Source organism: Ochotona princeps, chromosome 2 (assembly GCF_030435755.1).
Source record: "Ochotona princeps isolate mOchPri1 chromosome 2, mOchPri1.hap1, whole genome shotgun sequence".
In the NCBI taxonomy this organism is placed as follows: Eukaryota; Metazoa; Chordata; class Mammalia; order Lagomorpha; family Ochotonidae; genus Ochotona; species Ochotona princeps.
This window is the reverse complement of record NC_080833.1, coordinates 111,276,512-111,304,034: the sequence shown is the minus strand read 5'-3', so window position 1 is coordinate 111,304,034 and position 27,523 is coordinate 111,276,512. Positions and strand designations below refer to the sequence as shown.

General features: G+C 41.2%; 1 protein-coding gene across 1 annotated transcript; it reads left to right on the top strand.

Moving 5' to 3' along the window:
• FCRL4 (Fc receptor like 4) lies at positions 1–27,263 on the top strand. Its single transcript, XM_058655944.1, has 12 exons — positions 1–214; positions 2,574–2,594; positions 7,419–7,673; positions 8,532–8,786; positions 9,056–9,340; positions 10,097–10,384; positions 14,170–14,277; positions 23,434–23,461; positions 24,306–24,388; positions 24,614–24,682; positions 26,992–27,023; positions 27,122–27,263. Exons 1-12 carry the CDS (start codon positions 184–186, stop codon positions 27,173–27,175), a joined length of 1,509 nt encoding a protein of 502 aa, XP_058511927.1. The 5' UTR covers positions 1–183; the 3' UTR covers positions 27,176–27,263.
• The last annotated feature ends 260 nt before the right edge of the window (positions 27,264–27,523 follow it).

Below are 27,523 nucleotides of genomic sequence, written 5' to 3'. Positions count from 1 at the left end.
GAGACTGTTTTACTTCCCCTTTTCACTCTAATATCCTGACCCACTGTTCTCCGAGAGGCATCTTACTCATTCTCTAGCACTAGAGTGAGCTTGCAGTCAGGGCACGCACTGCTTCTGTGACCTGAATGAAACTGGCCTGCCTTCTAAGATTTTCTCCTCCTCCAACCCCTGGAATCAACTTCCATGCTGCTGTGGTCATCCCTGCTGATCCTCGGTAAGTGGTAAGGAGGAACCTCCACTCTGGGGAGCCGGGGTCTCACTGTAAGCAAACAGCCTCTCTTCAGGGATGCCGCATCACAGACTTTGACTCATGTTTCAGACTAGCAGGAAATAAATGAAGGGGGAAAGATACGAGTTTATTGATATGAAGGCAATGTAATCATTGATTTCCAAAGGTATGTTTCTATCCACCTCTGCCTTTAATCACCTAAGAAAATTCCTCCTACTCTAGAGTGAACTTTCTACTCATATGAAACTAGTAAGCAAGCAAACAAAAAGCTATAGATATAGTCAATTACCTGTTAAAATTATAGTTCCTGGAAACCCAAGGCAAAAGAACTGAATTCCTTGTGGGTAGGACTATGTCCTAATCATGAATTAGGATAAAAATGATCTTTTAAGCAGTTATTTTTTCTCTGTAGTGTAAGATCTAAGTGACTTTAATGATTGAAAAGAACATGTGAATAAATAAAATGGCTTTCCCTTGGGTTCCCAACAACCTCCATGCTCCACTTCTGCAGTATTTGTCAGTGCTGGTTCACAATAGGCACTGAATTCCCAGCAGTTCAGGCTAGCGAATTAAAGATCAGTCAATATTTTGTACACTAAGTATATATCTCTGTGTTTATCTTGTCCTACCTGTACCTAAGACCTTAACTAAAGGAAGGTGTGATTGATGCATAATGAGAACTCAATTAATACTGAATGAATGGATATAATCAGCATGACACAAAATGCATAGCCTATCACAAAAGATAGAGATCTAGGAGAGAGAGGCTCTGCCCTGATAAACTGTGATTTTAATTGAGAGACCCAAGTACAGGTGCAAGAACTTCTGACCTGGCATGCAAGAAAATTGCTATACAACAGATCATAGGATCATTTGGTAATAATTAGTTCTTGTTCAATTTCAATTACATGAATGTCTCAGACGCTCTTCTAGTAATATTTCATTTAGAGCTGGCATTGTGGCTCAGTGGATTAAGCACTGCTTCCAATGACATCCCTTATGAGTTTTGGCTTGAATCCAAGCTGCTCCACTTCTGATCCAGTTCCCTGCTAATGTGCTTGGGTAAACAAAAGATGACCAAAATGTTTGAAGTCTTACATCCATGTGGGAGAACCAGACAGGGTCCCAGGCTCCCAGCTCTGACCTGGCCCAGCCTCAGCCACTGTGACTACTTGAGAAGTGAACCAAAGGCTGCAAGATATCATCCCCTTTGTGTCTATACATTTCTTTCTGGAACTCTTCCTTTCAAAGAAATAAATTCTTTTTTTAATAAAGAATATCCCATGTGTTAACTTAAGGAATTATTAGACAAGCAATGGGTGAGGACTGTTATAATTCCTATCTACAAATAGGAAACTAAAGCATGCAGACTTCAATATCATGCCTGAGATTCACACAGTGGCAGAATTGGGATTCAAACTCACAATCTGACTTAGAAAATTAGTTGTTTGACTGTTATTCCATACTGCATTACATATATATTATATATTCTTATATATAATATATATTATATAAATATATACATGTTTTATATGTTATATATAATAAATATATTTTATATATAGATATAATATATCATATATAATAAATATATATATTATATATTTATATATAGAGAGAATATATATATACACACACATATATATTCAAAATAAGCTATGAAAGTGTCCAAAGTCAGGAAAAGAAGGAGAATGCTTCAGCCTAAAGGCATCTCAGAAGGCTCCAAGGAGGAGGTGTGACATCATCTTAGTCTTTTTTTTTTTAAAGATTGGTTTGAAAGAGTTACAGACAGAAAAAGAGAGAGAGAGAGATCTTCCATCCACAGATATTCCATCAACACTGCCACAGCCAGTGCTGAGCCTGGCTAAAACCAGGAGTCAAGAACTTCATCTGGGTTTCTCTCATGGATGCAGAGACTCAAGCACTTAGACCATCTTCCACTGTTTTTACAAGATTATTACCCAACAGAACATCCAGGACACAAATTGTGTCCTATATAGGATGCTAACACTGCAGGTGGTGGCTTCACCTACTATACCACAATACCACTCCCCATCTGGGTCTTAATGCTTGAGTGTGACTTAATACTGTGTTTTATTTTGGAAATGAGGAAAATGAAATTTGGAAACTTACATTCATCCAGAGTCACACAGCTAAAACTCAAACCAGGTTGCCTGAGTCCACAGCCTGGGCTTTGGGCCACTGTGCCATCTGCCTTCTCTGGAGTGAATAGGACTGAATGCATTTCTGTTTCTTTTGGCTGAAGTAGAAGGTAGGTAGCTCTTGGGTACATGGTTTGGACCTCTTTGCTCATGCTGATATCTGGCTCTTGTTTCTCTTGCAGCTGCAGTCAGTGGACAACTGGGTAAGTGCTCTCCCTTTTTTCTCATTTATTACTTATTAGACATTCTGTATCTCGAATACTTGGAAAAGGAGATCCAATTGTCCCTTTCACCCCTTTCCTATGGGTTGTAGGGACACAAAAAAATATGTCAGTCTGGTGACTTTCTCCCTAAGAATCAGGCTTTGGGGGACTACTCTCCAGAAGAAAATCCACTGTCATGTTGGATAAACATGCAGGGACTGGGCTATGAGTCACAGGAGTCACAGAACAGGGAGGGGCACTCCACCCCATCCTTACAAAACATGTCAACTCTTGTGGGCCAGGACCAAAATAAAACTCTACCCCAAGGGTACAGTGTTGTCCCCAGGCACATGTAACTTGTCCAAACTGCAGCACTCAGCATAGACATATTTTTTCTGTTAATAGTTCAAAGTATGATGACTCTGAGTCCCTATCCATCTGGTAGTTAACAGAAAGTCCAGTTTTCCATTAGGAGCTGTTCTGGCATACCTGTTGGAATATTTACAATTCACCAAGTACTTTCTGGGAGTTGTCTGCTGTCCTTGCTTAAGTCAGCAAGAGCCACAACTTTCTCAATATATAATATTTCTTGTGGTTCCAAGATCTGCTACACTCTTCATCAGTATGTGGACCAAGACCAATTCCTATACATCCCTGCCTTACTGAAGACTGTAGTGGCTCTTGGAAAGAAAAATAACGCAAACAGCGCCTTATGTCAGCTACCAGATGAGCTTAGTCTCAGAGCCCACAGGCTTATTGGCAACTTCATGAGTTCCTAACAAGAGGTGCCTCTTGACCATAGGGTCATCTGCACAGACTAGGCGCTCTTAGACCAAAGAGGTCCAGGCTGCCTACAGCACAGGTAGGATGTCTCCTTCTCTCAAGTAGAAGAGCCACTGCCTGGTTGCCTGGTTTCCTATCCTCAAGTGCTTTCCATGTATGTAACTAGTAGGAATGTCTTCTCTTCAGGAAAAACAACCCTATTGCCAAGAAAGACATAGAACATTTGTCCAAATCCTTAAAGGGAGAATATGTTTGAAGTATATGAAAATCCAGTTTCTCTAAAACCTGCATTTGAGATACTTTACAAATTTTAGTCCCCTAAAAAAGAGGATATTCCCATTACATTTGAGTATAAATTAAAAACCAGCTTGTGTGGAGATAAGAGTATTAACTTCAAGTTTTTAAAAAAGCAATTTCTTATAGTTTTTAAGTGTAAATATTTCCCCTTATCTCAATTGAAAATACACCAGAAAGAAAACGCATTTAATAATTCCACATAAAATTTTACGGTAAATAGTACAACCCAGAAAAGAGAAAAATAAGATAAAATAAATTGAAATACTGGTTTTATTTTCTGCTTTGTAAAAGTCAAATTACCTTAGGTAGTTTATAAAACAAAATAGACGTCTAATACTGATTTTTTTTTAATTTGTAGGCTGCCACTGCTTGCAGCATCCTGACTGTGTTTCAGGTAGGCAAGAAGGAGATTGAATAGGGAATTGAAGCTTCCAAGAATCCAAGAACTTCCTGTGTGTCTCTCTTCTTTCAATATCAGGCTCCTTTCCCTGGAACCTTCATTCTTCAATCCACTCTATGTGCTGTTTCTCTGACATCTCTCAACCCAGACCTGGATTACACAGCTGAGAAATCAGTGTCTTGCTTTTTGAAACCTGCTGGTAGGTAACAGACTAGAGAGAAAGGCACTGGAACTAATTTTTGAAAGGCAAAAAAGTGCCTTCCTTATTACTGATTTTGCTCTCTTCATTGTTAACAGTCTTTTGCTACCACTCTTTTCACTGGTTTTGTGAGCTGTCAGAGTTGTGGTCCCACATAACATTGTTAGAGAAGCAGGAAGATAGAGAAAAAGAAACAGAGAGCGCTCCTATCTGCTGATTCAGTACCCTAAATGTTTGCAATAATTGGGGCTGGGCTAAAACTAAACCCGGGAGCTGGGAACTCAATCCTGGTCTGTCATGTAGGTGAGCAGACTCAGTTATTTAAACCATCACTCTCTGGTTTGTAGGGTGTGTTTTAGCAGGAAGCTTGAGTTAGAAGCAGAAATAAGATCCAGTTACTCCAACATGGGATGTTGGCATCTTAGCTGCTGGTCCAGAAGTCTGCCACCTATATAACTAACCAATTTCACAAATAATTGCATCTTGAACAGATTCTGAAATAGGATCATGTCTATTTGTAACTCATTGAAACTACTCGTATTTCTACAGTCTAGAGAAGGTACCATTAAATCAAGGAGAATATTCCAATGAACATACCTATCAGTGAATACTTTGAGTATAGTTGTTTTAGTTATTAATTCCCACAGGCTCATAGCTACAAATAGATACATAGATGATAGGTAGATGATAGATAGATAGATAGATAGATAGATAGATAGATAGATAAATTAAAAAGAGCCCAGTAACCCCCACTTCTTGTACGCTGCTTCTTCTAACCTAAAATCTCCTCCACAAAGGTTGCAAAGAAAATCCTCAATTGAGTGGCTGGCATTGTAGCACAGAAACTTAAACCACTACCTACAAAGACAGCATCTCATGTTGGAGCACCAATTTGAGCAGCAAGGATGCTCTGCTTTCAATCCAGGTCACTTCCAATGTGCCTGGAAAAGCAGCAGAAGATAGTCCAAGTGCTTGGGCCCCTGTAACCCACATGGCAGACCCAAATGAAGCTCCTGCCTCCTGGTTTGGTCTGACCTTCCTTTACAGCCATTTGAAGAGTGAATCAGCAGTGGAATTCTCAGTCTTGCTCTCTCTCTCTCCCTCCCTTTCTCTCTACCCCGCCACTTCTCTATAATTCAGCCTTTCAAATAAATAAACATTTTAAGATGGAAAGAAACTTGTAATTGAATAAGCATTAAACCAGAATGTGATGTGAACCACAAGCAGTCCACTGCAAAAGACACATAGGAATCTTAGCTTTTTTTGTTTGTTTGTTCCCATGCAGGGAAATAATAAGTGGTCCTCAAGAACAGCACCCTTTGCTCTTCACTTGTCTGAGCTAATTGGCTGTTACACAGAGGAGAAACAAACTCCTTACAGCTTGATGCCAGCAGGTAGTTCCACACACTGAAGCACTTGAGCCTACCCCACTTGGGGTTCTGTCCTCAGGCAGCAACGGGGAGGTGAGGGATGTTGTTCGAAGACAGCTCCTGAGATTACAAATGGGTCATGGGCTTATTTAGCCATCACAAGATTTACAAACATTTGGAATGACCCAGAGGTGGAAGCACCTTCCTTTATTTTCAGCAGTGAGAGAGTGAAGCTATCTGTATCCAATTTACATTTACACTTGCATTTTCTGGCTTTTTCCCATCCCTATTTGAAGAATTTTAGGGCTTGATTTTGTAGATGATTAACATGCTGTTGTCACAGCACAGTATCTTTGTGGTTCAGGCGGTGAGGAGCACCTGGCTCCCTGCACCTGGTCTCTTTGTAGCTATCTGCATAGATCTTTTATTTCAGACAACAGCCAGTTCACTTCTCCCAAACTTGCTGCTTATCAGTAAAAACACAACTTGGGCCCTTTTCCATAACTGAGCCCCAGACTTCTATACTTCCTCCATCTTTAACCCACAGCTGACCACAAACCCATGCCACGCATTGCAGAAAAAAAAAATGACATCTCCCTCGATTCATCTTCGTTTCATGGGCTTTGGCCTGTGAGTCAAACTGGTAAAAGATAAATAAGAGGTTGCGGCAAGGGACTTTTTAAAAAAGATTTATTTACTTTATTGAAAAGGCACATATACAGAGAGGAGAAGAGAGAGAGGAAGAGCTTCCGTCTGATGATTCACTGCTTAAGTGGCCGCAATGGCTGGTGCTGTGCCGATCCGAAGCCAGGAGCCAGGAACTTCTTTCTGAGTCTCCCATATGGGTGCAGGGTCCCAAGGCTGAGGGCCATCCTCATCTGCTTTCCAGCCAGGAGCTGGATGGGAAGTGGAGCTGCCGGAATTAGAACTGGCACCCATATGGGATTCCAGCATGTTCTAGACAAGGACCTTAGCCATTATGCCATTGGGCCGGGCCCAAGGGGATGTTTTGATTACATATATTCACAGGGAAATTCTCAAAGAAACACATAACTGCAGAAGATAGCCAGATGATTGAGACTTACCTACCTTCTCAGGCCAAACAAGGAGAAGTGCAGTTCAAGCTATTGAGTGCAGGAGGTCAGTTGTGGGAAGGTGGCCATAAAAGTAATATAACAGATGCCCCTTAATAAAGTTTGTTACCAACACTTAAGTCAATGCTTCTCCAATGTTAACAATCATCTAGGGATCTCTATTCAAGTATGGAGAGAGGGAAAACTTCTAAAGATGGAACTTTTCTTTACAAAAGGAAATTTAGTGCCCCGTTTTTAGAACTTCTGCTGCTTCAGGCAGTTCTTCATGCCCTTTAGCCTAAAATAATCCATACACCAAAAGGGATGTTTGGAGATGCTGATTCTGGTGCCCCTCACCCACAAGCACTGATCTGAGAAAGGTGTGTGCAATGTGGGAGCCCCTGTGTGAGTCTAGGAGAAATGCAGTTCCCAAGTATCTACCTGAAGGTCTGGTGCACTGGGAAACAGAGTTGGTGAGGCTCCTTCCATGTGCCATCAGTGAATGGCTGGAGCTAAGGTTTCCCTCTGAAGACCTGGGAGAAGCCGCTGCACCCTAAAGCAAGGTATAGTGACTAGTAAGACTAGTAAGCTGGGGATTTTGAAGGATTCTCCAAAGCCAGGTCTTCCACTCGTCTCACACCGACCACTGCAGCTAAAAGTGCAGCCCCTCCATTTCAGACCCACTTCTTTTCTCCTCCTCAGCTACTACACGACCTCAGCCTGTGATTTCCCTTGATCCTCCATGGACCACAGTCTTCGAAGGACAGACGGTGATTCTGACTTGCAATGGATTTCACTTGTACAATACAACGAAAACAATATGGTACTACGACAATAAGATAGAGACACAAGGAGAAGTCATGGAAAACACCTTTGTGGCTCATAAATCTGGAAAGTACAAATGCCAGATCCAGGACTCACCCCACAGTGACGCTGTGAATTTAGTTTTTGCTAAAGGTGAGAAAGATGGTGACTTGGTTACATCTTGAAGCACAATTATGGTTTAACTCAGCTCCCTGGAACTTTCACGAACTAAGGTCCTTCATCCCTCTCTAACTCTTGACCTCAGCTATTTGTTTCACAATCTACCAGTGTTTTCCAACCTACTATTAGAATGTTTAAATGTTTAGCATTAATCTACACACTTTCTTACATTCTCACATAGTCAACAAAACCAGCTACTTTCAGGAGATGCGAAACTGAAACTGCCCCTCAGCACAGAAAGGAGTTTAGTAATGGCGGTACTTAATGCAATAGGTTGAGGCTAGACTTTAGGGACGGGAGTGGTCCCTGTGGATTCTCTTTTCTGGACCAAAACAGTCACTTCAACTCCCGTAAGCTTTCTAGACTGGACATAAAGCCAATGAGGATTTGCATTTCCAACAATATCTCTGCCACATAACACCCTGCACTATAAATTTCTGACAATAGCCTTGCCACTTAAAACACTGCAGGTACTATAATAGTGCCTGGTACATTTTCCTAAATGTTCCCTCTTCTACAGCTACCCTCAGACTTAGTAAGTAGATAAGAGTTTATTCTGTGACATCAGGGATTTTGATCACATCTGTTTGGCTTTTCTTCTCTGTATCATAAACTTTATATTTTGAAATTGCCATTGATTATTGAATAGATGTGTTTAGTATTTAGTAATGAATTGTTTTTGATATGCCTCACTCTGATTTGAAAGGAGATTAATGTGCTAGAGTTGGTAAACCAAATCCATGGAAGAAGAAAGCAGTAAAGTCTTTGTCATTCGAGACACACATTGGAAAGAAGTCCCCCTGAACGATATTGTTTTTGTGTCATTTGCAGCCTCTGTCATCCTGCAGACCCCTTATTCTGTGTTTGAAGGTGACACGTTGGTTCTGAGATGCCAGAAAAGGGGGAAAGAGAAACTGGTTGCTGCAAAATATTTTCATGATGGACATCATCTCCCTAATTCTAATCAAGGCTTGGATCTTATCATCCCACAAGCAAGTTTAAATAACAGTGGCCATTACAAATGCCATGGATATGAAAACCAAAACACTCATTTTGAATCAGATGATAGAATTATTAAAATCCAAGGTAAATCCTTCATTTCCTATAGATTTACCTAGCAACAGTGGGGTGAGTAAAGTGGGCTGGAGGGTTAACACTGAAACTCTAGATCCATGAAAGGCATGAGGCCTTTAAGAAGTGGAGAATTGGACTGACTGGGCTGGAAGAAAACTCAGTTTGATGGGATTGTTCTGCTGTGTGCCTGGAGTTTCCTGGGACTGAGGCTCTGAGCCTGCCTCAGCCAGGGTGCTATGTATACCCTCATGCTGAGAACTTGACTTACCTTTTCTCTCTAGAGTTATTTCCACATCCAGAGCTGAAAGCCATAGACTCTGAGCCTATAGAGGGGAGTCCTGTCCTCCTGAGCTGTGAAACACAGCTCCCTCTAGCACGGTGGGACACTCCTCTCCAATTCATCTTCTTCCGAGATGACATGGTCATCCTGTCTGACTGGAACAGGTCCTCAGAGCTCCAGATCCCAACCATCTGGATTGAAAACTCGGGACTGTATGGGTGCAGTGCTGAAACGTTGACCCACAGTGGCTACAAACACAGTTCCCTACTAGAGATCCGCGTGCAAAGTGAGTGTGGGAGAGCCTGGTGGGCCAGGTGGGGCCAAGAGGCATCCTCCCTGCCACCTGCTTGAGCTGCTTCTGTCCCTGTGGGGCAGGGAATGTCCAACAGTGGTGGGTTTGGTCATCCTCACAAGTCACCAGTCTTAGACTGAGAAATAAGGAGCTGTAGTGGAAGAAATACAGATTTTCTTTTGCTCCTCCATTTTCCTACAAACTCAGTCTTCCTTTCAAACTCTATCGTCTGGAAGAGGTACACGTGGTTCATGAAGTTAGATACAAGAAAACATAGGGTCCTGCTCTAGTTGGCATATTTCAGGATGCCATAGCTTGAGGCAACCCATTTAGAAAACAAGCATGTCTCTCTTCCTAATCATTAGCAACAAGCAATTTGAATCCTTGTGATGCAAACTGCAGAAAAGAAGGAGCACTCTAAAGAGAGATGTAATACATATCATCTTGACATGAGCATAAAAGTAGAACTTCTGGAAGCTGGTGGGGGTCCATCCTACAGCACTATGGCCACTGTTGCTATTACCTGTCCTTCAAAACAGTGCAGCTCACCTGTTGACATATCCAGCAAAACCTAAAATGTTTCTCTGAGGATAGTCAATGTTTATCTGAGGTCTTATGTATGAGGATGACACTACATTTGGTGATATTTTAGTATCTAACAAAGATAAACTTGAAATCCCAAGAAAAATGACCCTGACCAATGCTCCTCTCCCACCCTTGGTCCTCACCTACTATCTCTTGTTCATGCAGGGATCCCTGTGTCTCAAGTGTCCATAGAGATCCAGCCTCCAGGGGGGCAGGCATCTGAAGGGGAGAAACTGGTCCTTGTCTGCTCTGTGGTCGAAGGCACAGGGGAGACCACTTTCTCCTGGCACAGAGAGAACACAAGGAAGCATGTGGGACAGAAAACTCAGCGTTCCCAGAGGGCAGAACTGGAGATCTCTAACATCAGAGAGAGCCATACTGGGAAATACTACTGTACAGCTGACAACGGCTTTGGCCCCGTCCAGAGCGAGGTGGTGAACATCACGGTAACAGGTGAGTGTAAACATGGGCCTTATTTAGGGGTAAGTGTGGCCAATGTCACTTGTATGCCTCTCCAGTTTTCTGTTTCTATTTTGCTGTCCTCTACTGTGATCAACAATGTCTTCCATCAGAGTGTTAATAACTCAGACTAGAGTGAACTATCCCAGTGAGGGATGCAGGCCACGCAGCCATTTTGCCTCTTGGGGAAGATTTTGTGTGTCTATGCTCTAATGATGTCAAAGGGCACACTTGCTTCCTTAGCAGTACCTTAGTGTGGGATGCAAGTCTCTCACCTTAAGCGTTTCCTATGCTTCTCCCAGCAATCATTCACAACACTTCACATAGTGCTCTAAAGTCCAAAAGAATCAAAAGTGCAAGACACTTTTTTGCCTCATTACTTAGGCCTGTGGAAGCCTCAGTAATCACATTCTTAATAGGTTGGGAAACGTACAAGTACAGAGGTTAAAGCCTAAGCCTGGTTGTGTTCATAGAAGAGAGAAATCTTGCTCTGAGATTGTGAAATTCTACCATGCATTCTTCTCTTCCCCTTTTCTTGGAAAGCCACACTAAGCTAACCTGTCTTCTCATTCTGCAACATTGCTAAAGGAAACAGTTTCTGCTGGGCTCCAATCTCTCTCTGTTGAAGATTGAGCTTCATCACCGAGTGCTCAATAACACTAGTTTTTTTTATTAATAAGTTACTGAAAAACTGGATTAGAAAAGCATCTCAATAGAATGATCAGTGTGCACTCTCCTCTTTTGCCCCATTTGCTCTCAATTCCACCACTATCAGGCTTAGCTTCCACTTTACTTGGCCTGTCTCCCCCTTTGGACAGAATGAGTCCTTTGCTCCTTAGAACACTTTACCCCTTGATATCTGAAACGTAATTCTCTGTGCTTTATCTCTCCCTCAGACATTCCTATTGGGTTTTCTTTCTAGTTTCTCATTGTATCATTTTTTAAAGATCTCTTTATTTTATTTGTAAGACAGATTTACAGAGAGAAAGATTGATATAGAGAGGTCTCCCGTCCACTGATTTACTTCTCAAATGACTGCAATGGCCAAAGCTGAGCTGATCCAAAGCTGGGAGTCAAAAACCTATTCTGGATCTTCCACATGGGTGCAAAGTCCCAAGTACTTGAGCCCTCCTCATGTGCATTCCCAGGCCGTAAGCAGGGAGAGGGATTGGAGGTGATGCAGCAAGGACATGAACCAGTACCATTGGACATGTTGGCACTATAGCGCAGTGGCTTGTTGAGCCATGATACCAGCCCCTCCTCATCCTGTTTCTAACCCAAGACTCCTAGAGTTCTGATCTCAGACTAACCTCTGCTTACTGTCTAGACTAGGGTAGGGAAACTCCTTTGTGCCAAGGGCCATGTGAATATTTATAACCTCAATTATGCACCATATAAAATTATCAACTTAAAAAGTAAGCTGCTATAGACTTATTGAATATGAGTCCCAACCACAGTTACCTTGTCAGGGCCAGACCACATGACGGAGAAGGCCTCCTGTGGCTGTGGGCTAAGTAGTCCCCCCCCCTAAGGTCACTTCAGCCAGCCTCAAGACTGTGAATGCACTCGTTACTATATGCACTTGGGACTCCACACTCAACCTACACCCTAGACCTGCAGTCTGAATTCAAGATTCTCACACTAAAATGTCTCAATCAAATGCTCCACAGGAGTAGCTCCTTAGCATCTGTAGTGTAATTCATCCAAAACCAATCTCTGGGTTCTCACTCCATATAGATTCCTGCTTATAGCTTTCTCTGGGTGAATGTGAAATTCTCTTCTCCTACTGGTTCAGGTAAAATAAATAAACAAACAAACACACACATATATATATGTATGTGTGTATATATATATATATATATATATATATATATATATATATAAAATTCTGGACTTCTTTTATTTTACATTCCACATTCAAAATACCTGCAAGTCCTGGTGGCTCTGCTGTAAAAACACAGTCAGAATGCGACTGTTTCTAGGTTCATTCTAGGTTTATTCCACCGGCATCCTTGCCTGCATTCTTGTAATATAAAATATAAAAATAAAAAGTAAAAAATATAAAAATTCTGGTCTTCTGCTTCACTCTGCTCCTCTGATAGTTTTCAGGATAGCATCAAAGGGAACCTTTAAATTGGATGCTGTTACCTTTCTGTTCAAAGTACCTCTTGGCTGCCCAACTCCTTCGGAATGAGACACAACATTTTCTCAATGACTTATCAGGACTGGCATTATCTGCCCCCATGTCACTTTGACCTACCCCTCACCACTGTGTCCTCATCAACTCCTTTCCAGACATTCTGGTCATCATTCTTTTCCTCAAACTCTGCAGGCACCATCCACATCAGAGCCTCTGAGTTGCTCTTGCACAGTATCTTCAAGCTCATCTCCTTGCTCGTTCCAGAGCTCTGCTCATCTTAATGAGTCCTGCCTCAACCACCTTTAACGAAACAACAGCTCTTTCCACCATGCCACGCTTTCTGGTCCTGCTTGAGTCCCTCTCCACCACACTTATCATTCTCTACTGTGCCTTGTATGCCCTTGTTTGTTTTTTATCTTTTCCCACCCTTCCACTCTTCTCACATTAGCCTCATGATGGTAGATCCCCCTTTTAAACCACTATTATATTCCACATACCTGGAACAATGTTTGACTCAACTCCATATTCAATAACTATTTATTGAATGAATAAATTTTTCACACATTATCTTTATAGTAACGATCCTAGAATATAAAAATACTACTACGAACTTTCTTCAGAAAAAGGGAACTGAAGAAACACAGAGGGTTTCAGTTATTTATAATACTTCATGGAGCTTGTACATGGTAACCCAGATCTAACCTTGGTAAAATCATTTAGCTCAGAGCAAGAGAGTAACATGAAATCACTCCTAATCTGTGCCACACAGTTAAGAACCAAGTATGTTAAATAAATAGAGAACCTTGCTGTTGTGCAAGTGGTGAGCTAGCACAGTGATTACAGTGAAAGAGGTGGGGTTTAACTTTATTCCAGGTCCTTGCCTTCTACTCAGGGAAACATCCTAAACATATGCACATACATGGTGCACAAATTAATAATGTCTATTCAAAACTAATAAATAAAACACACACACAAAATTGACCTAATGGAAACATCAGAAACTCTAAACAGTTTACTCTATTGTATACATTTTTCGGTTTTTTTCTTTTTTGTCCTTTAGAGTACTTAAGGAACGGTTTTATGAGTGATCCAGCATGTAGAAGCATACACACACTACTTCTCTGTTCCTCTGCCTCTAAGATAAATAAATATATATATACACATACATACATGCATATATATGTGTATATATATATATATATACACACATATATATTTAGCTTAAGTTTACTTTGATGCAGAGAAATTTGAAATCCATGCGTAAGAAGGGTCATCCAAAAAGTTCATGGGAAGTGCATGGATTTCAGATTTTCCCAAATAAGGTAATCCATATAAGGTAATTCCATATTCTGCAAAGTATGCACCTGCATGCTTTGGAATTTCCTCCAAAGTGCTGGTTTCTAAAATAGTTCACTGGAGGTACAGGCAGTTGTTCCCTCTGCCATTCCCACTTAGCCCACCCAGGGTGATTTCTCTGTTTGTAACCTGGCCCGAGGCATCTTCACGAACCTCCTTTCCTAAATCCTCTGTTCTAGAACTCAAGACTCCAGCTGAGCTGAGCGAATGTTCTAGGGCTGTATGGCAGGTCCCAGCCCTAAACCTCCCCCTGCCAGGACTCACAGACTTTATTTCTCCTTAGGGACTCCAGGGAAAAGAAATGCCTTTGTCGCTGTGGGAACTTGCGGGGGATTTTTCATTCTCCTGGCAGTGGCTCTGCTGTATTACTACTGGCGCTGGAGGAAACCAGGTTTGTGGACTTTTCTTACCACTGCTCAAGGCTTCAATAAAATTTCTGTCCCTTCCATGCCTCAGTAACTACCACCACACTACTGCTCCCCACCCAAGCACCCCCAAATTTCACACACATCCCTTCTTAAACTGCACCTTCCCAGGTAGATGAGTGGGCCATGGCTGCTTAGAGCTGGCCTAGTGTGTTGAATCTCAAGTGGGAGGAAGGGAAGAGTGCAGGTAATGTTAGAAAAACTTCACACTGAGTGGCTTCTCGGGTTCGTACAGACAGGCCAGCTAGGCACTTCAAAATCAGCAAAAAGTCTCTGCAGAAATGGCTGAAAATAGAAACTGGCTACTTTCTTTCTGCCTCATCACAGACTGCTTGCATCAAAATTTAAACCAACTCTCTTGAGCTCCAACACCCTGCTCTCCACAGGATAGCAAGGAGAGAGTTTTTCCCAGGCACTGTCAGCCATGTGACCCCAAAGGTTTCTTGCCTAAGCCTTCATCAGGCTAGTTTCCAGGCTCAGAACTCTTCCAACTTAAAAAGAACTACCCACATCCTTCAATTCTGTGTCTTATTTCAATTCTATAGATTCTGGTGAGCATATTCTGTGCATTGGGATGGGCTGCATTAGTGAGCTTTGATCCTCTGATCACATGTGCTGTCAGTAAGCCTGAGTAATAGCTCAAGATTCCTCTGGGCATGACACTAATGTTGGTCAAAGAACAATGCCAGCTCAATACTCTGCAAGAATGATAGGTCATTTATTTTTGGATGTAAACACCTTGAACCTTAATAAACTATTTAATTTGTGAGTGTGTGTCCCCAATCCCAGCAATTTGTCAAATCTTTTTTATTCTATTGCATTTTTAATTTTATGGTACAATTCCATAGGCTCTGGGATTTCCCCTACTCCCTTTCCCGACTGATTTTCCCCATATTATAAGAATAGTATAGTCCTTCATAAGTAGTTGTAAGTTCAGCATTTTGTTATTTAAGTGTGTTCAGACATTGCTGGTACAAACAATGCCAGACAGTCTAGCATCCTATTGTCAAGATATATCTAACAGTTTCTTTGGGAGTCCATCTTTGACTTAGAGGTAGAGATGTGTATTGCATTGTATCTTCACATCTGGATATGAAGGTCTCTATTATGCAGTTTGTATACATTCCCTTAAATGAGAAGTCATGAAACTAAATCAACAGATAATGTTAAAACAAAAACTTTACAGCACCATGGGGTTAAGTAACATGCTACTGAATAATCAATGTGTCAATACATTCCAAGCAGTGGGATAGCTGGGTCATATGGCAAGTTTATTTGGAGTTCTCTTAGATATCTTTCTCCACACATCCATGTCAGCAGGTGTTGTTAGCACTGTTCTGGATGTAGGCCAATCTCACTACAGTTAGATGTAACCTCAATGTAGTTTTCATTTGTATCTCCCTGACATCTAGGAAGTCTCAGCATCTTTTCATGTGTCTGTTAGCCATTTGAATTTGTTTTGTTTTGTTTTTCGAAAAATATCTGTTTATTTCTTTCTCCCATTTCTCCATTTCTTCACAAGATTTTTTTTTTTACTGACCCTGGGTTTATGAAGCTCTTTGTAAATCCTGGATATTAGTCCCCTGTAGTGTACAACAATTTCTTCCATTACGTTGGTTGTTTCTCCACTTTGTTAAATGTTTTCTTTGCTGTACAGATGCTTTTTAGTTTGATGTAGTCCCATTTGTTTATTTTGGCTTTGACTACCTGTACTTATGCTGTCTTCCCCAAGAAGGTTTTACCCATTCCTATATCTTGTGAAATGTTTCCTATGTTTTCCTTTAATAGTTTTATGGTTTCTGGGTGTAAATTTAGGTCCTTGATCCATGTAGATCTGATTTTTGTATAAGGTGACAGTTGTGGGTTTTGTTTCTTCCTCTGCAGATTGTCCCGACAGCATTTAGAATAGTTGAATAGACCAGGCTTTTTCTCTGGATTGCTTTCAGTTTTCTTGTCAAAGATTAGTGGCTGTATATGTGTGGGTTCCCTTCTGGGGTTTCTATTCTGTTCCATTGATCTCTTGTTTCTGTACCAGTACCAGATTGTTTTGATGACCACTGCTCTATAGTATGTCTCAAGGTCTAAAATTGTGATTCCTTCAGCTTGAATTTTATTCTTCAGGATAGCTTTGACTATTCGTTGTTATCTAGTGTTTCCAGATGAACTTTTGTATCTTCTTTTCTATTTCTGAGAAGAATGTTGTTGGGATCTTTTTATTGGGATTGCGTTGAATCTGTATATTACTTTTGGTAATATGGACATTTTGATGCTGTTGATCCTGCCAATCCAGAAACAAGGTAAGTTTCTTTGATTTTTAATGTTTTCTTCCATTTCTTTTTTTTTTCTTTTAAAAAATGTTTTATAGTTTTCGTCATAAAGGTCATCCACATATTTGGTTAGATTAATTCCTAGGTTTTGAAGATTCTTCTCCACTATTTTAAAGGCGACTGTGTTTACAATTTCTTTCTCAGCCATGGCATTATTGTGTACACTAGTGCAATTGATTTGTGCTCATTAATTTTGTATCCTGCTACTCTGCCAAAGTCTCTTATGAGTTGCAACAGTCTTTCCACAAAGTCTTTCAGGTTTCCTGTGTAGAGAATCATGTCATCTGCTATTAACGATAATTTCAGTCGCTTGTTCCCAATTTGAATTCCTTTAAATTGTCTTTCTTGCCTAATAGATCTGGCAAGAACTTCCAATACTGTATTAAAGAGTAGTGATGACAGTGAACAACTTGTATAGCCAGATTTTAGTGGAAAAGCTCCCAATCATTCCCCATTTAGTATGATGCTGGCATTGGGTTTTTCATATATTGCTTTGATTGTGTTGTAGAATGTTCCTTCTATGCCTATCTTGCATAAGGTTTTTACCATGAAGTGCTGTTGGATTTTATCAAACACCTCTCTATGTCTATTGAGATGATCATAAGGTTTTTATTTTTTAATTTGTTGATGTGATGTATCACATTTATTGATTTGTGAATGTTGAACCATCCCTGCATGCCTGGGATCAATCCCACCTGGTCCGGGTGAATGGTCTGCCTGATGTGCTGTTGGATCCTGTTGGCTAATGTTTTGTTGAGGAGCTTTGTGTCTATGTTGATCCAAGATATTGGTCTGTAGTTCTCTTTTTCTGTTGTGTCTCTATCTGACTTTAGTGTTAAGGTGATATTGTTTGGAAGAGCTTGGAAGAGTTGCCTCCCTTTTTATTGATTGGAAAAGCTTGTGGAGGGTTGGGGTAAGTTCCTCTTGAACTGTTTGGTAGAATTCAGCAGTGAATCCATCTGTTCCAGGGATTTTATTTGTTGCAAGGGCTTTAATTACCAATTCAATCTCAGTACATGTTGTATATCTATTTAGATTATTTATTGCCTCATGATTCAATTTCGGTGGATCATTGTGTCCAAAAATCTGTCCATTTCTTCTAGCTCGTCTGATTTGTCAGCATATTGTTGCTTGTAATAGTTCCTAATAATTCTCTGTATGTCTGAGGTATCTGTTGATATATTCCCTTTTTCATCTCTGATGCTATTGGTATATATCATTTCCCTCCCTTTTCTGATTAGTTGGGCTAGTGGGGAATCTATTTTGTTGATTTTCTCAAGAGCAAGTTATTTGATTAATTTCTTTTATGTACTGTTTTATCTCTATTTGGTTTATTTCCACCCTTATTTTGATTTTTTTCTTACTAATATTAGGATTGCTTTGCTGTTATTTTGCTAGCTCCTTCAACTATAAGGTTAGCTCATTTGCTTGGTTCTTCTCTAATTTCTTAACATAAACCTTGATTGAGACGAACTTTTCTCTTAACACTCCTTTGATTGTGTCTTACGAATTTTGATATGTTGTGTTGATACTTGCATTTGTTTCAAGCAACTTTTAATTTCCCCTTTGGTTTCCCCTCTAACCCATTGCTCACTTAGTAACATTTTATTCAGTCTCCAAGTATTTGCATATCTTCCTGGGTGTTTTGACTTACTGATCTCTAGTTTCACTCCATGATGATCTGAGAAGATTCATGATATGATTTTAAGTTTTGAAAATTTCCTGAGGCATATTTTGTGGCCTATACCATGGTCAATTCTGGAGAAGGTTCCATGTACTAATGAAAAAAAGTGTATTCTCTGTAGAATGAAAGGTTCAGTCGATTTCAGCTAAGTCCATTTGCTCTAGTCAGGGTGAGTTCTGTTGTTTCCTTGCTGAGTTTCAATCTCATAACTCTGTCCACTGATGTTAATGCGGTATTAAGATTCCCCACTATTATTGTATTGAAGTCTGGTTCTCCCTTTAAATCTGCTAATATTTTAATATTTTAAATATTAAATATTTAAAATATTTTAAATATTTAATATTTTAAATATTTTAATATTTTAAATCTGCTAATATTTGTTTCACATAGCAGGATGGCCAGACATTTATATGTATTATGGTGATTTCTTCTCGCTGAATGGATCCTTTGATCATTGGTGTCCTTCTTCATTTCTCTTAGTGTTTTTCATGTCAAAGTGAATCTTCTCTGATATAAGAATTGCCATACCCGCTCATTCTTCCTTACCATTAGCTTGGAATATATTTTTCCATCCTTTCCCTTCCATTTTTTGCTGACCATTGTTGGAGAGATGTGTAGGCAATAGCTAGATGGGTTTTGTTTTCAGATCCAGTCTGTTAATCTATTAAATTTGATTGGTGAGTTTAAGCTATTGACATTCAGGGCTACTATGGATAAATGGCAGTTTTGTCTTGTCATTTTAGCAATGGGTTGTTCATTATTTAGTCTTCTGTTGTTATTTTACTGGGTTACTCTTCACATTTGCCTATGCTTTTGGTAGTTGCTATTCCTTTTCTCTGTCAAGAGAACATTTTTAAGTATTATTTGTAGGGCAGGTCAGGAAGAGGTGATTCTTTTGGAGTTTTTTCCTCACTGTGAAAGGATTTTAATTGAAAGACAAAGGAAAACCTCACTGGGTGTGTTTTTCTGGACTGACAATTTTTTTATTTTTAGAATCTGAGCTATGTCACTCATTTCTCTTCTGGCTTATAGAGTTTGCTCTGAGATGTCAGCTGTGCATGTGATTGAGGTTCTTCTATAGGTCAATTGTTTTTTTTTTCACTTGCACATTTAAGGATCTTTTCCTTATGTTTGACTGAAGAAAGCTTGATTATCGTGTGTCTTTGTGAAAGATCATTTTTGATAAACACTGTTGGGAGTTTGTTGCCCCTCTTGGATGTTGTTTCACCATTCTTTCTCAATCTTATGGAAGTTTCCATTTATTATTTCTTTTTTAAAATTTCATAGCCTTATTATTATTATCATCACTTTATGATACAGTTCCATAGGCCCTGGGACTTGCGAACTCAGCTTCTCTTTCTGCACCTTCTGGGACTCCCATAACTCTTTTATTTGACCTTTTTATAGTATCTTTTCAATTCTTGAATACTTTTTCCTTTTTGTATGACCCAGCTCTGCTTCCAGCTTCTTGTTTGTTTCCTCCTGGTAACAGGAAATACCTTCTAATTTTGAGATTCTTTCTTCTGCCTCCTTCATTCTATTTTCAAGACTCTCCATTGTACTTTTAGTTTGCTCCACTGTATTTTTTATTTCTGATATATTAGCTTTCTTTGATTCACAGCTCTTATTTGCTGTGTAACCTATTGCTTGAATTCCTTGAATGCCTGCTTTATGTACTTCTCATTGCTGATAAGAGTTTTGAATTCTGCATTCCCCCATTTTCTCGATGTCTGCCTCAGTTAACTCTGAGGTTGGCAAAGGGCTTTGTTCCTTTGCAGGAGAGTCTGCAGCAATGTTCATTGTGCCTCTGATTCTTCTTTTGCTCTTGGTCATGTACTTCTGGTTAGCAGATTCTTCTCCTTGGGACAGGTTTCTAAGTTCTGTCACCCACAGGTCTACAGCTCAATTTTACTTATTGCAGTTGCTACATGGCTCTTTGTTTGACCAGTCTCCACCTCCTGTGATATCACGCTCGCTGAGGCTGTACCATTGTCTGTACAACCCTTCTCCCACTTCGGTTGGAGCAGGTCCTAGGATTAGGGAGACACCAGGTGTCCTATACAGCTAAGGTTTTGGTACTGATCTTGCCGGAACCTGTTGGCCATTAGGTCTGAGGGCCACACTGACCTATTTTGGGCTGTACAATGCCAAAGTTGTTTTTATTTTCCTGTGGGGCCAGTGCAATGCACTGAGCTCAGTAAGTTCACTCCCAGCTCAGCACATGCACAGCTCACTGTTGACCCTGCAATCTTAAAGTTTTTCTACACTGTACAAAATGGCACCCGATTCAGCTTTAGGAGGCCGACTGGGCTGTGAAATCCACCCTGTTCTCGCACTGCCCGTCTGGGACGTGCTGCTCTGTCTCTGCTACTGGTCAAATCAAACAAACTAGCAGGACGGACAGTTCTTTGTCTGGGTTCACCACCTGAGCTCCTGGTAAATGTCACTTCCCACCTGGTTGCTGGTGGAGTTCAGATTACTGTTAGCTGAATGCCGCAGGACTATCAGTCACGGCAACACCACACCATTGCGTCTGCTGCTTTCCTGTGTCTGTCCTCAGAGTCTGTCCGTGGGGAGCCAGAGAGCAAGCAGCTACTGGGGAGGCCAAAAGTCGAGAGTGTTAGAGTGATGGAAGCACACGACCAAGAGTATTGTTTCTTTTTTAAAAAATATTATTCTTATTAGAAAGTTAGATATATAGAGAGGAGGAGAGACAGAGTGGAAGATCACCTATCAGCTGATTCACTTCCCAAGTGGCTGCAACAATCAGAGCTGCACCGATCTGAAACCAGGATCCAGGAGTTTCTTCTGGATCTCCCATGTGGGTGCAGGGTTCCAAGGCTTTGGGCCATCCTCAACTGCTTTCTCAGGCCACAAACAGGGAGCTGGATGGGAAGTGGAGCTGTCAGGATTAGAATTGGTGCCCATATGGGATCCTGGCGCATGCAAGGCAAGGATTTTCACCACTGGGCTACCATGCTCGGCCCTCATTTATTATTCCATTGACTACATCTGTAAGCCTAGCTTCTCTTTCTGCGCCTTCTGGAATTCCCATAACTCTTATATTTGGTCTTTTAATCTTTACTTTAATGCTTCAATACTTTTTTTTTTAACTTGACCCAGCTCTGCTTCCAACTTTTTGATTGTTTCCCCTTGTGACAGAAAATACCTTCCAATTCTGATGTTCTTTCATCTGCTTCATTCATTGCGTTACTGAGATTTTCCACTGAATTTTAAATTTGCTCTGTTATGTCCTTCATTCCCAATAATTCAGCTCAATTTTGTTTTGGTATTGCCATTTCCTGTGTGATCTATTCCTTAAATTCCTGTATGTGCTTCTGCTTGTTAGTAAGAAGCTTTATAATAAGTTTTTTTTTTCAGTTCTTTATCCCCCATTTCCTCTCTATATTTTTCAGTTAACTCTGAGATAGGCACAGGCTTTTGCTCCTTTGCAGGGCAGTCTTCACTAATATTCGTTGTGTCTCTATCTCTTCTTTTGCTCTTGGTCATTGCAATTCTGGTTAGCAGGTTCTTCTCCTTAGGGCTGATTTCTAAGCTGTGTCATCCACAGGTGTACAGGTCAATTTTATTGACTGTGTTTGGTATCCAGTTCTTTGTAGTCATTTGTGCCACTCCCTCTCTCAGGTTTCATGCCTAGGCTCTTTCACTAGGCTTCCATCACAATCTCCCTCTGTAGCCCCAGCCACTGGTTCACCACTCTCTACCTCTTGTGTTCTCATGCTGTGCCACAGTGATGTCTATACAGCCCTTCTCTCACTTCTGATTCAAGAAGTGCTCCAGATTAGGGAAACACCAGCTGTCCTAAGTAAGATTAGGGAGACACCAGCAGTCCTAAATAATTGTGTTGTCAGTGGTGCTTTTTCTAGGCCACACCTGCTGGCCATTAGGTATGGGTGCCACCCAGACCTATTTTGGGTGGAACCTGTAGAATTCAATGTCAGAACTGTTTTCTCTGGGGGACCGGTGCAATTCACTGAGCTGGAAGGGAGTTTGCTCTTAGTTTAGTGTTTGTACATCTCGCTGTTGTCCCTCCAGTCTCACAACCTCTGGTCCCATGAAAATGGTGCCTGATCCCTCCTTTTTTAGTGCATGCATAGCTTACTATTGTTCCTCCCATCCCCCTGAGCCCTTGTTCTACTGTGCAAAATGTTGCCTGACTTGGCGCTGGTGAAGTTCTGGAACTGCCTGCTGTCAGATCCAGGAACCACACAGACCTATCATGTGTGTAACCTGCAAGATGTGAAGTTAGTGCTGCTTTCCGTATGGGATCAGCACAGTGCGCTGAACCAGAAATGAGCCTGCTCCCAGCTGGGCTGTCTATCCAAATCCACACTGTCTCCTGCACTACACAAAACAGCGCCTGATTCAGCACTGGTGGGGTTCTGGGCTGTGAGATCCACTCTGTTCCTGCGCTGCCCCTCAGAGTCCACTGCTCCTTCTCTGCTCATGGTTGGGTCAAACAAATCAGCAGGATGGGAAGTTCTTTGGCTGTGTTCACCTCCCAAGTTCCCGGTGAATTCCCTTTCCCACCTGGCTGCCACTGGAGTTCAGATCGCTGCTTGCCGACTGCTGCTGGTTTATCTGGTCACTGCAATACCACTTCACTGTTGCCGCTGCTTCCTTCTGTCCAGCGGTCTCCAGGTACCCCCTCGACCGTTGGCCTAATCTCTATCTTTTCCTGGAATCTGCCCCTTGTGCTTCATCCAGGACTGCCTGAAACTAGGCCTGTGTTGCAATTGATTTTCTTTCTCTTCTTTTGTTTATTTATCTTGGAAAGTCAGATTTACAGAGAAAAGTGACCAATCAACCAAAGCTTTACTGATCCAAGGCCAGGAGCCAGGAACTTCTTCCAGGCTCCCATGCAGGTGCAAGGTCCTAAGGCTCTGAGCCATCGTCTACTGCTTTCCCAAGGCATAAGCAAGTTTCCCGGGTCATAAACAGGGAGCAGGATGGGAAGTGAAGCAGTCCACAGGAACCAGTGTTACCGTGCTGGCTGGCAATTGAAGTTCTTGAGGACAGCTCCCCTGTGTGAAGTCCTTGCAAAACAGTGCCCTCTGCTGACACAAATGTGCCTTTGCTTTATTTTGCAGGAAATGACTTTGAGAGGGAAGACATCAGGTGAGCCCTAAATTTCTCTGCAAACGCCTTTTGTATGTTTGTTTCCCTTGTACACAGCATGCAAAACGACAGAGGTACACAGTTAGTTCAAGTTACTTCTCTCTGACTAAATGTGATAAGACATTCTGTTTTCATATTCCTTGAATTGACCAAAAATCACGTTTACACAATTCTTATCCACTAGGGTTACAAAGTGCCCTGTATTTGAATCAGTTTCTTAGTTAAAATTGACCTATTACTCAAAGGTTACGTATTCTTTTGGGTTGGCACAGGGTATTCCTTTATAAATAATTCTGATTGTTAGACTATCGTTACTGGATCCTAGATTTTCTACATTCTCAATTTTCCAGATTAAGTCCACATTTCCAATAATCCTTTTTTCTGTAGGCACCCACATACACTCAGACTTTGTGTCCTTAACTTTGGTTTGGGACATATTCTTTTTGCTTCTATGGCATTGTCTCAGTGTGAGATCATAGCCAGAGATTGGGGCATAGGTTATGTCTGGTTCCTTCTTGAACGGATCCAACATGACATGTGGAGATGTTCAGTCACTACTTTCTGATGACGGGACAGATTTTTATGGATAAATCGTGTCTTGGATAGCAGAAACTCTATGGCCTTGTTCCTAGGCAACTTGTTCATACTACAACCCGGGGTTTCTTTCAAAGTATCTGTCTGATTCTATGTCGACTTATGAAGCTCTAATGGAGCCATTCAGGAGCCCTAGTTCTTCTTGATGGTTGGCCCAACTTACTTTCCCTCCAGCCTTTCTCCCTGATCATCTCAGTTTTGTACATAGTATGTTATTCCATGGATAATCACATGTTTCTCTGTCTCACAGGAGGCCTCCCAGCCCATGTCCAAGAAATTCCTACCATTCCATCCACTCTAACCCAGCGGAGCAGCAGCCAGTATACAGCAATGGTAAAGATTCCACTGCAACAAGCTTCTCTCGACCTCAGTTAGACACGGTTCATGTGTCTTAATTCCTATGATATATCCATCATATCTCTAAGGTGTCCCAAACTCAGATATCCCCAATAAATACGCACTTCGTTGATGTCTATGGGGAGTCGTGGGCTCATGTGGGAAGAGGTATTTTAGCAACTGACACTCATAGAGACTGGCTAAAAATATTGTTTCTTACAGTGAACCCCAAAGAGGAAGACTTGGAATACACTGAGGTCCAGATAATTCAGATAGAAGACAATGGGAATGGTACGTTTCTGGAAAGAGATTCTGGCTGTAAATGACAATAAATTCTGAGCTTCTCCTGTGTGCTAGGGACTACTAAAAACAGGGCTGTCAAACAGGGCAGACGCAGAACCCTACAACATGGAACTTAAACCTTTGAGTGTGAGAGGTATCCTTTCCAAGCTTACTCTTAAGCTTGATTTTAAAATGGCATATCCCAATAATGGAGTTAATCTAGTCCCAATATTAGTGCATTTCTGAGGATTCATCCGACGTCTCATTGTTGTAAAAGATCACCATGAGCCTCATATTATTCTGCCTGATCTTAATGGTGATTCTTCCTTTAGCCTATGATCGTTAGTTCTCACAGATGTGCCTATTGATATGCAAAGACCCAAGTGCCCCTCTCTACCTATCTCAATCATGAGATTCTCTGCTTTCCTGTGGAAGTCAGTAAATTCCAGTTGGTTCAGCAAGAGGCTCTGTGCTCTCCAACCTGTATTACAGCTCCGAAGTTGCCCCCATGTGCTGACTTGGCACAACTGCAGGGCTCAGCTTTTTCTACTTCCTCTTTAAGTTCCCAGAATATTCTGCCTGTTGGCCAATGTCTAAAAACCACTGTTTCATCTTTTTAAAAAATCTTTTTCTTGTTTAACATGGAAAGATAAATCTAGCTCCTGCTACTCAGCTTGACTAGAATGAGCAGTTCTATTTCACCTTTTTAATCGTTGTCTCTCTTAGGTATATGGTTTTATTTCCCAAATAACAAGGAAGTCACCTCAAAATTCTTCAGAAGAACCTCTGGGAACTCCCTCACCATCTCTGCCTTGACACACTTGGGGCGGGAGCATGGGACACGGGGACAGGGAGACTATCTGGTAGAACTCCTTGATGACGAAAGAGCCGCTGCTGTGGCCTTCCTCCTTTCCATCCCCACACTTCCTCCATCTGGTTGATTAACTCAAACTCTTGGGTCAAGGAAAGATAATATTCTACCTCTTTACCAAACACGGGCATATTTTTAACACAAAAAATGTAAAATCCATGCAAACATGGAGTCCTTAAAATGTGTGTGCAAGTGTGATGTGCAACAGCTTTGTATAGATTCCAAAAGACATAAACACATCCTTTTGTTTCATGTTTTTGCATAAACTTGCTAACTTCTCACATATACATATATTCTTCTTTTGAGAATTTCAAATTTCCAATATCTTTGTGCTTAGTGGGAATTTAGTTGCAACTAGATACTTTTATATGTAAGAGTATATATATGAAATATGGATATTTCTGTGTGAGCTATATAGGACTCAGAGAGGTAAAGGGCATTTCCGAGACCACAAAACCAGGAAAAGGCAGAGGTTTAGACCGGGCCTTCTATCTCCTTACAATATATGCTGCTTATTTGGTCTGTCACTGTTTCTGACTCATGTGTACCACCTGGTTGTGTGGCTTGTCTATCCCATTGCTTCCCTGAGCTGTTCATCAGGAGTCTGAACAGCAGACTCAAAAATGATATTACCCTCCTTGGGCTGCTTGAGTGCACTGGATCTTACAGAGCTCCCTTGAATACTACTAGAAATAAACATTCTGTTGTGAGATGAGATGTATCTCGAGCCCTTGCAGAAAAATTCCTTCACTAAACCTTCAAAGTTTGCATAAAGACCCTGAAATCATTTGCAAAGCTCTGTGCATAATACCATTATTGTGGAAGAGGGAGTATACAGCTTTCTTAACATCATTAAAAATATCTGTGGCCCCAAGCAGCTGATGGTTAGAACATGGTGAAACAGAAAGTACTTCAGAGTATGCCTTCCCTTCCACCAAGCTATAATGGTGCTTTGGTGATCTGCCTTTTTCTTTGACGATCTTAGTTTTTAGTATGTATCAGCAAAGGAATCATATCTGCGAAATTTTCTTCTCATGTGTCTTCACCTTTAAGAAAGCATGGCAAATGTGCTCATGTAAAAGAGCAAATCCCTCCCACAGTATGTATGTGTGGAGAGACCTAATGGAAACTTACCCAAGATGTTGGTACTGATGTACTTAAGTGTAAGTTAATTATAAGATAAGAGAAGTAAGACCAAGGAAGAAAATTTTCTCAACATTTGGTGGAGGAAGTGGTTTCTCTGTGTGATATTAAGGGAGGACTTCACAGACCAATGGAGCTTGAGATGAACTTGAAGAGAGCTGTGTTAAGAAATGGTGAAATGGAAAACTAAATGTGTTGTAGGACAAGTTGGGGCTTTGGTGGGGAAATCATGACAGTAATGGGTTTTGGCCAGTTAGTTAGCAGATGTGGACCTAAGTGCATTCTACACCCTTTCTTTTCACAGCTGATACCCTCATGGCATCTCTAGAGGACCAGGTGAGTTTCATTCCCCACTGTTTTCTGCCCCGCTCCTCTCCATAGCCTCCTCCTTGCCCTCTTTTTCCACTTCTCCTTGCATCTTCTCTCCATTCCAGGGTGTCTCAGTCATCTATTCCGATGTGAAGATGGAGCTTCCAGATCCATCATGAAAGGCAGCAGGATGTCCTACGCCCGTGAGTTGTCTGTGATCCAGAGTTCCACGCCTACCACAGTCCTCATGACCCCTGACGTGACCAGTTAGTCTCAGCTTTCCAAACCTCTCTTGTGTTCATTCATTCCAAAGACTCCTGAAGCAAAATGGCCTCTGGAAGACTTTGCTGAGGTGGCTGGGATGGACAGATGTCACTCTTTGCCTGCTCTGGGTTTCACTTAATTTACAGAGTTTGATGTAAGGGAAGGAAACAGGAGAGAATAGGACATACAGAGTTTGGTGAACTGGGATGTTCCCAGAAGTGGAAGAGTGAGTGATCCTGTGTGCTGCTGAATGTTCCAACCAC

Bases quoted from the DNA above. Each gene is read 5' to 3' on its own strand.
- FCRL4 (XM_058655944.1), top strand. From the start codon at position 184: ATGCTGCTGTGGTCATCCCTGCTGATCCTCG. The intron at 2,595-7,418 runs GTAAGTGCTCTC...TCTCCTCCTCAG, and splicing joins TGCAGTCAGTGGACAACTGG to CTACTACACGACCTCAGCCT. The intron at 7,674-8,531 runs GTGAGAAAGATG...TGTCATTTGCAG, and splicing joins GAATTTAGTTTTTGCTAAAG to CCTCTGTCATCCTGCAGACC.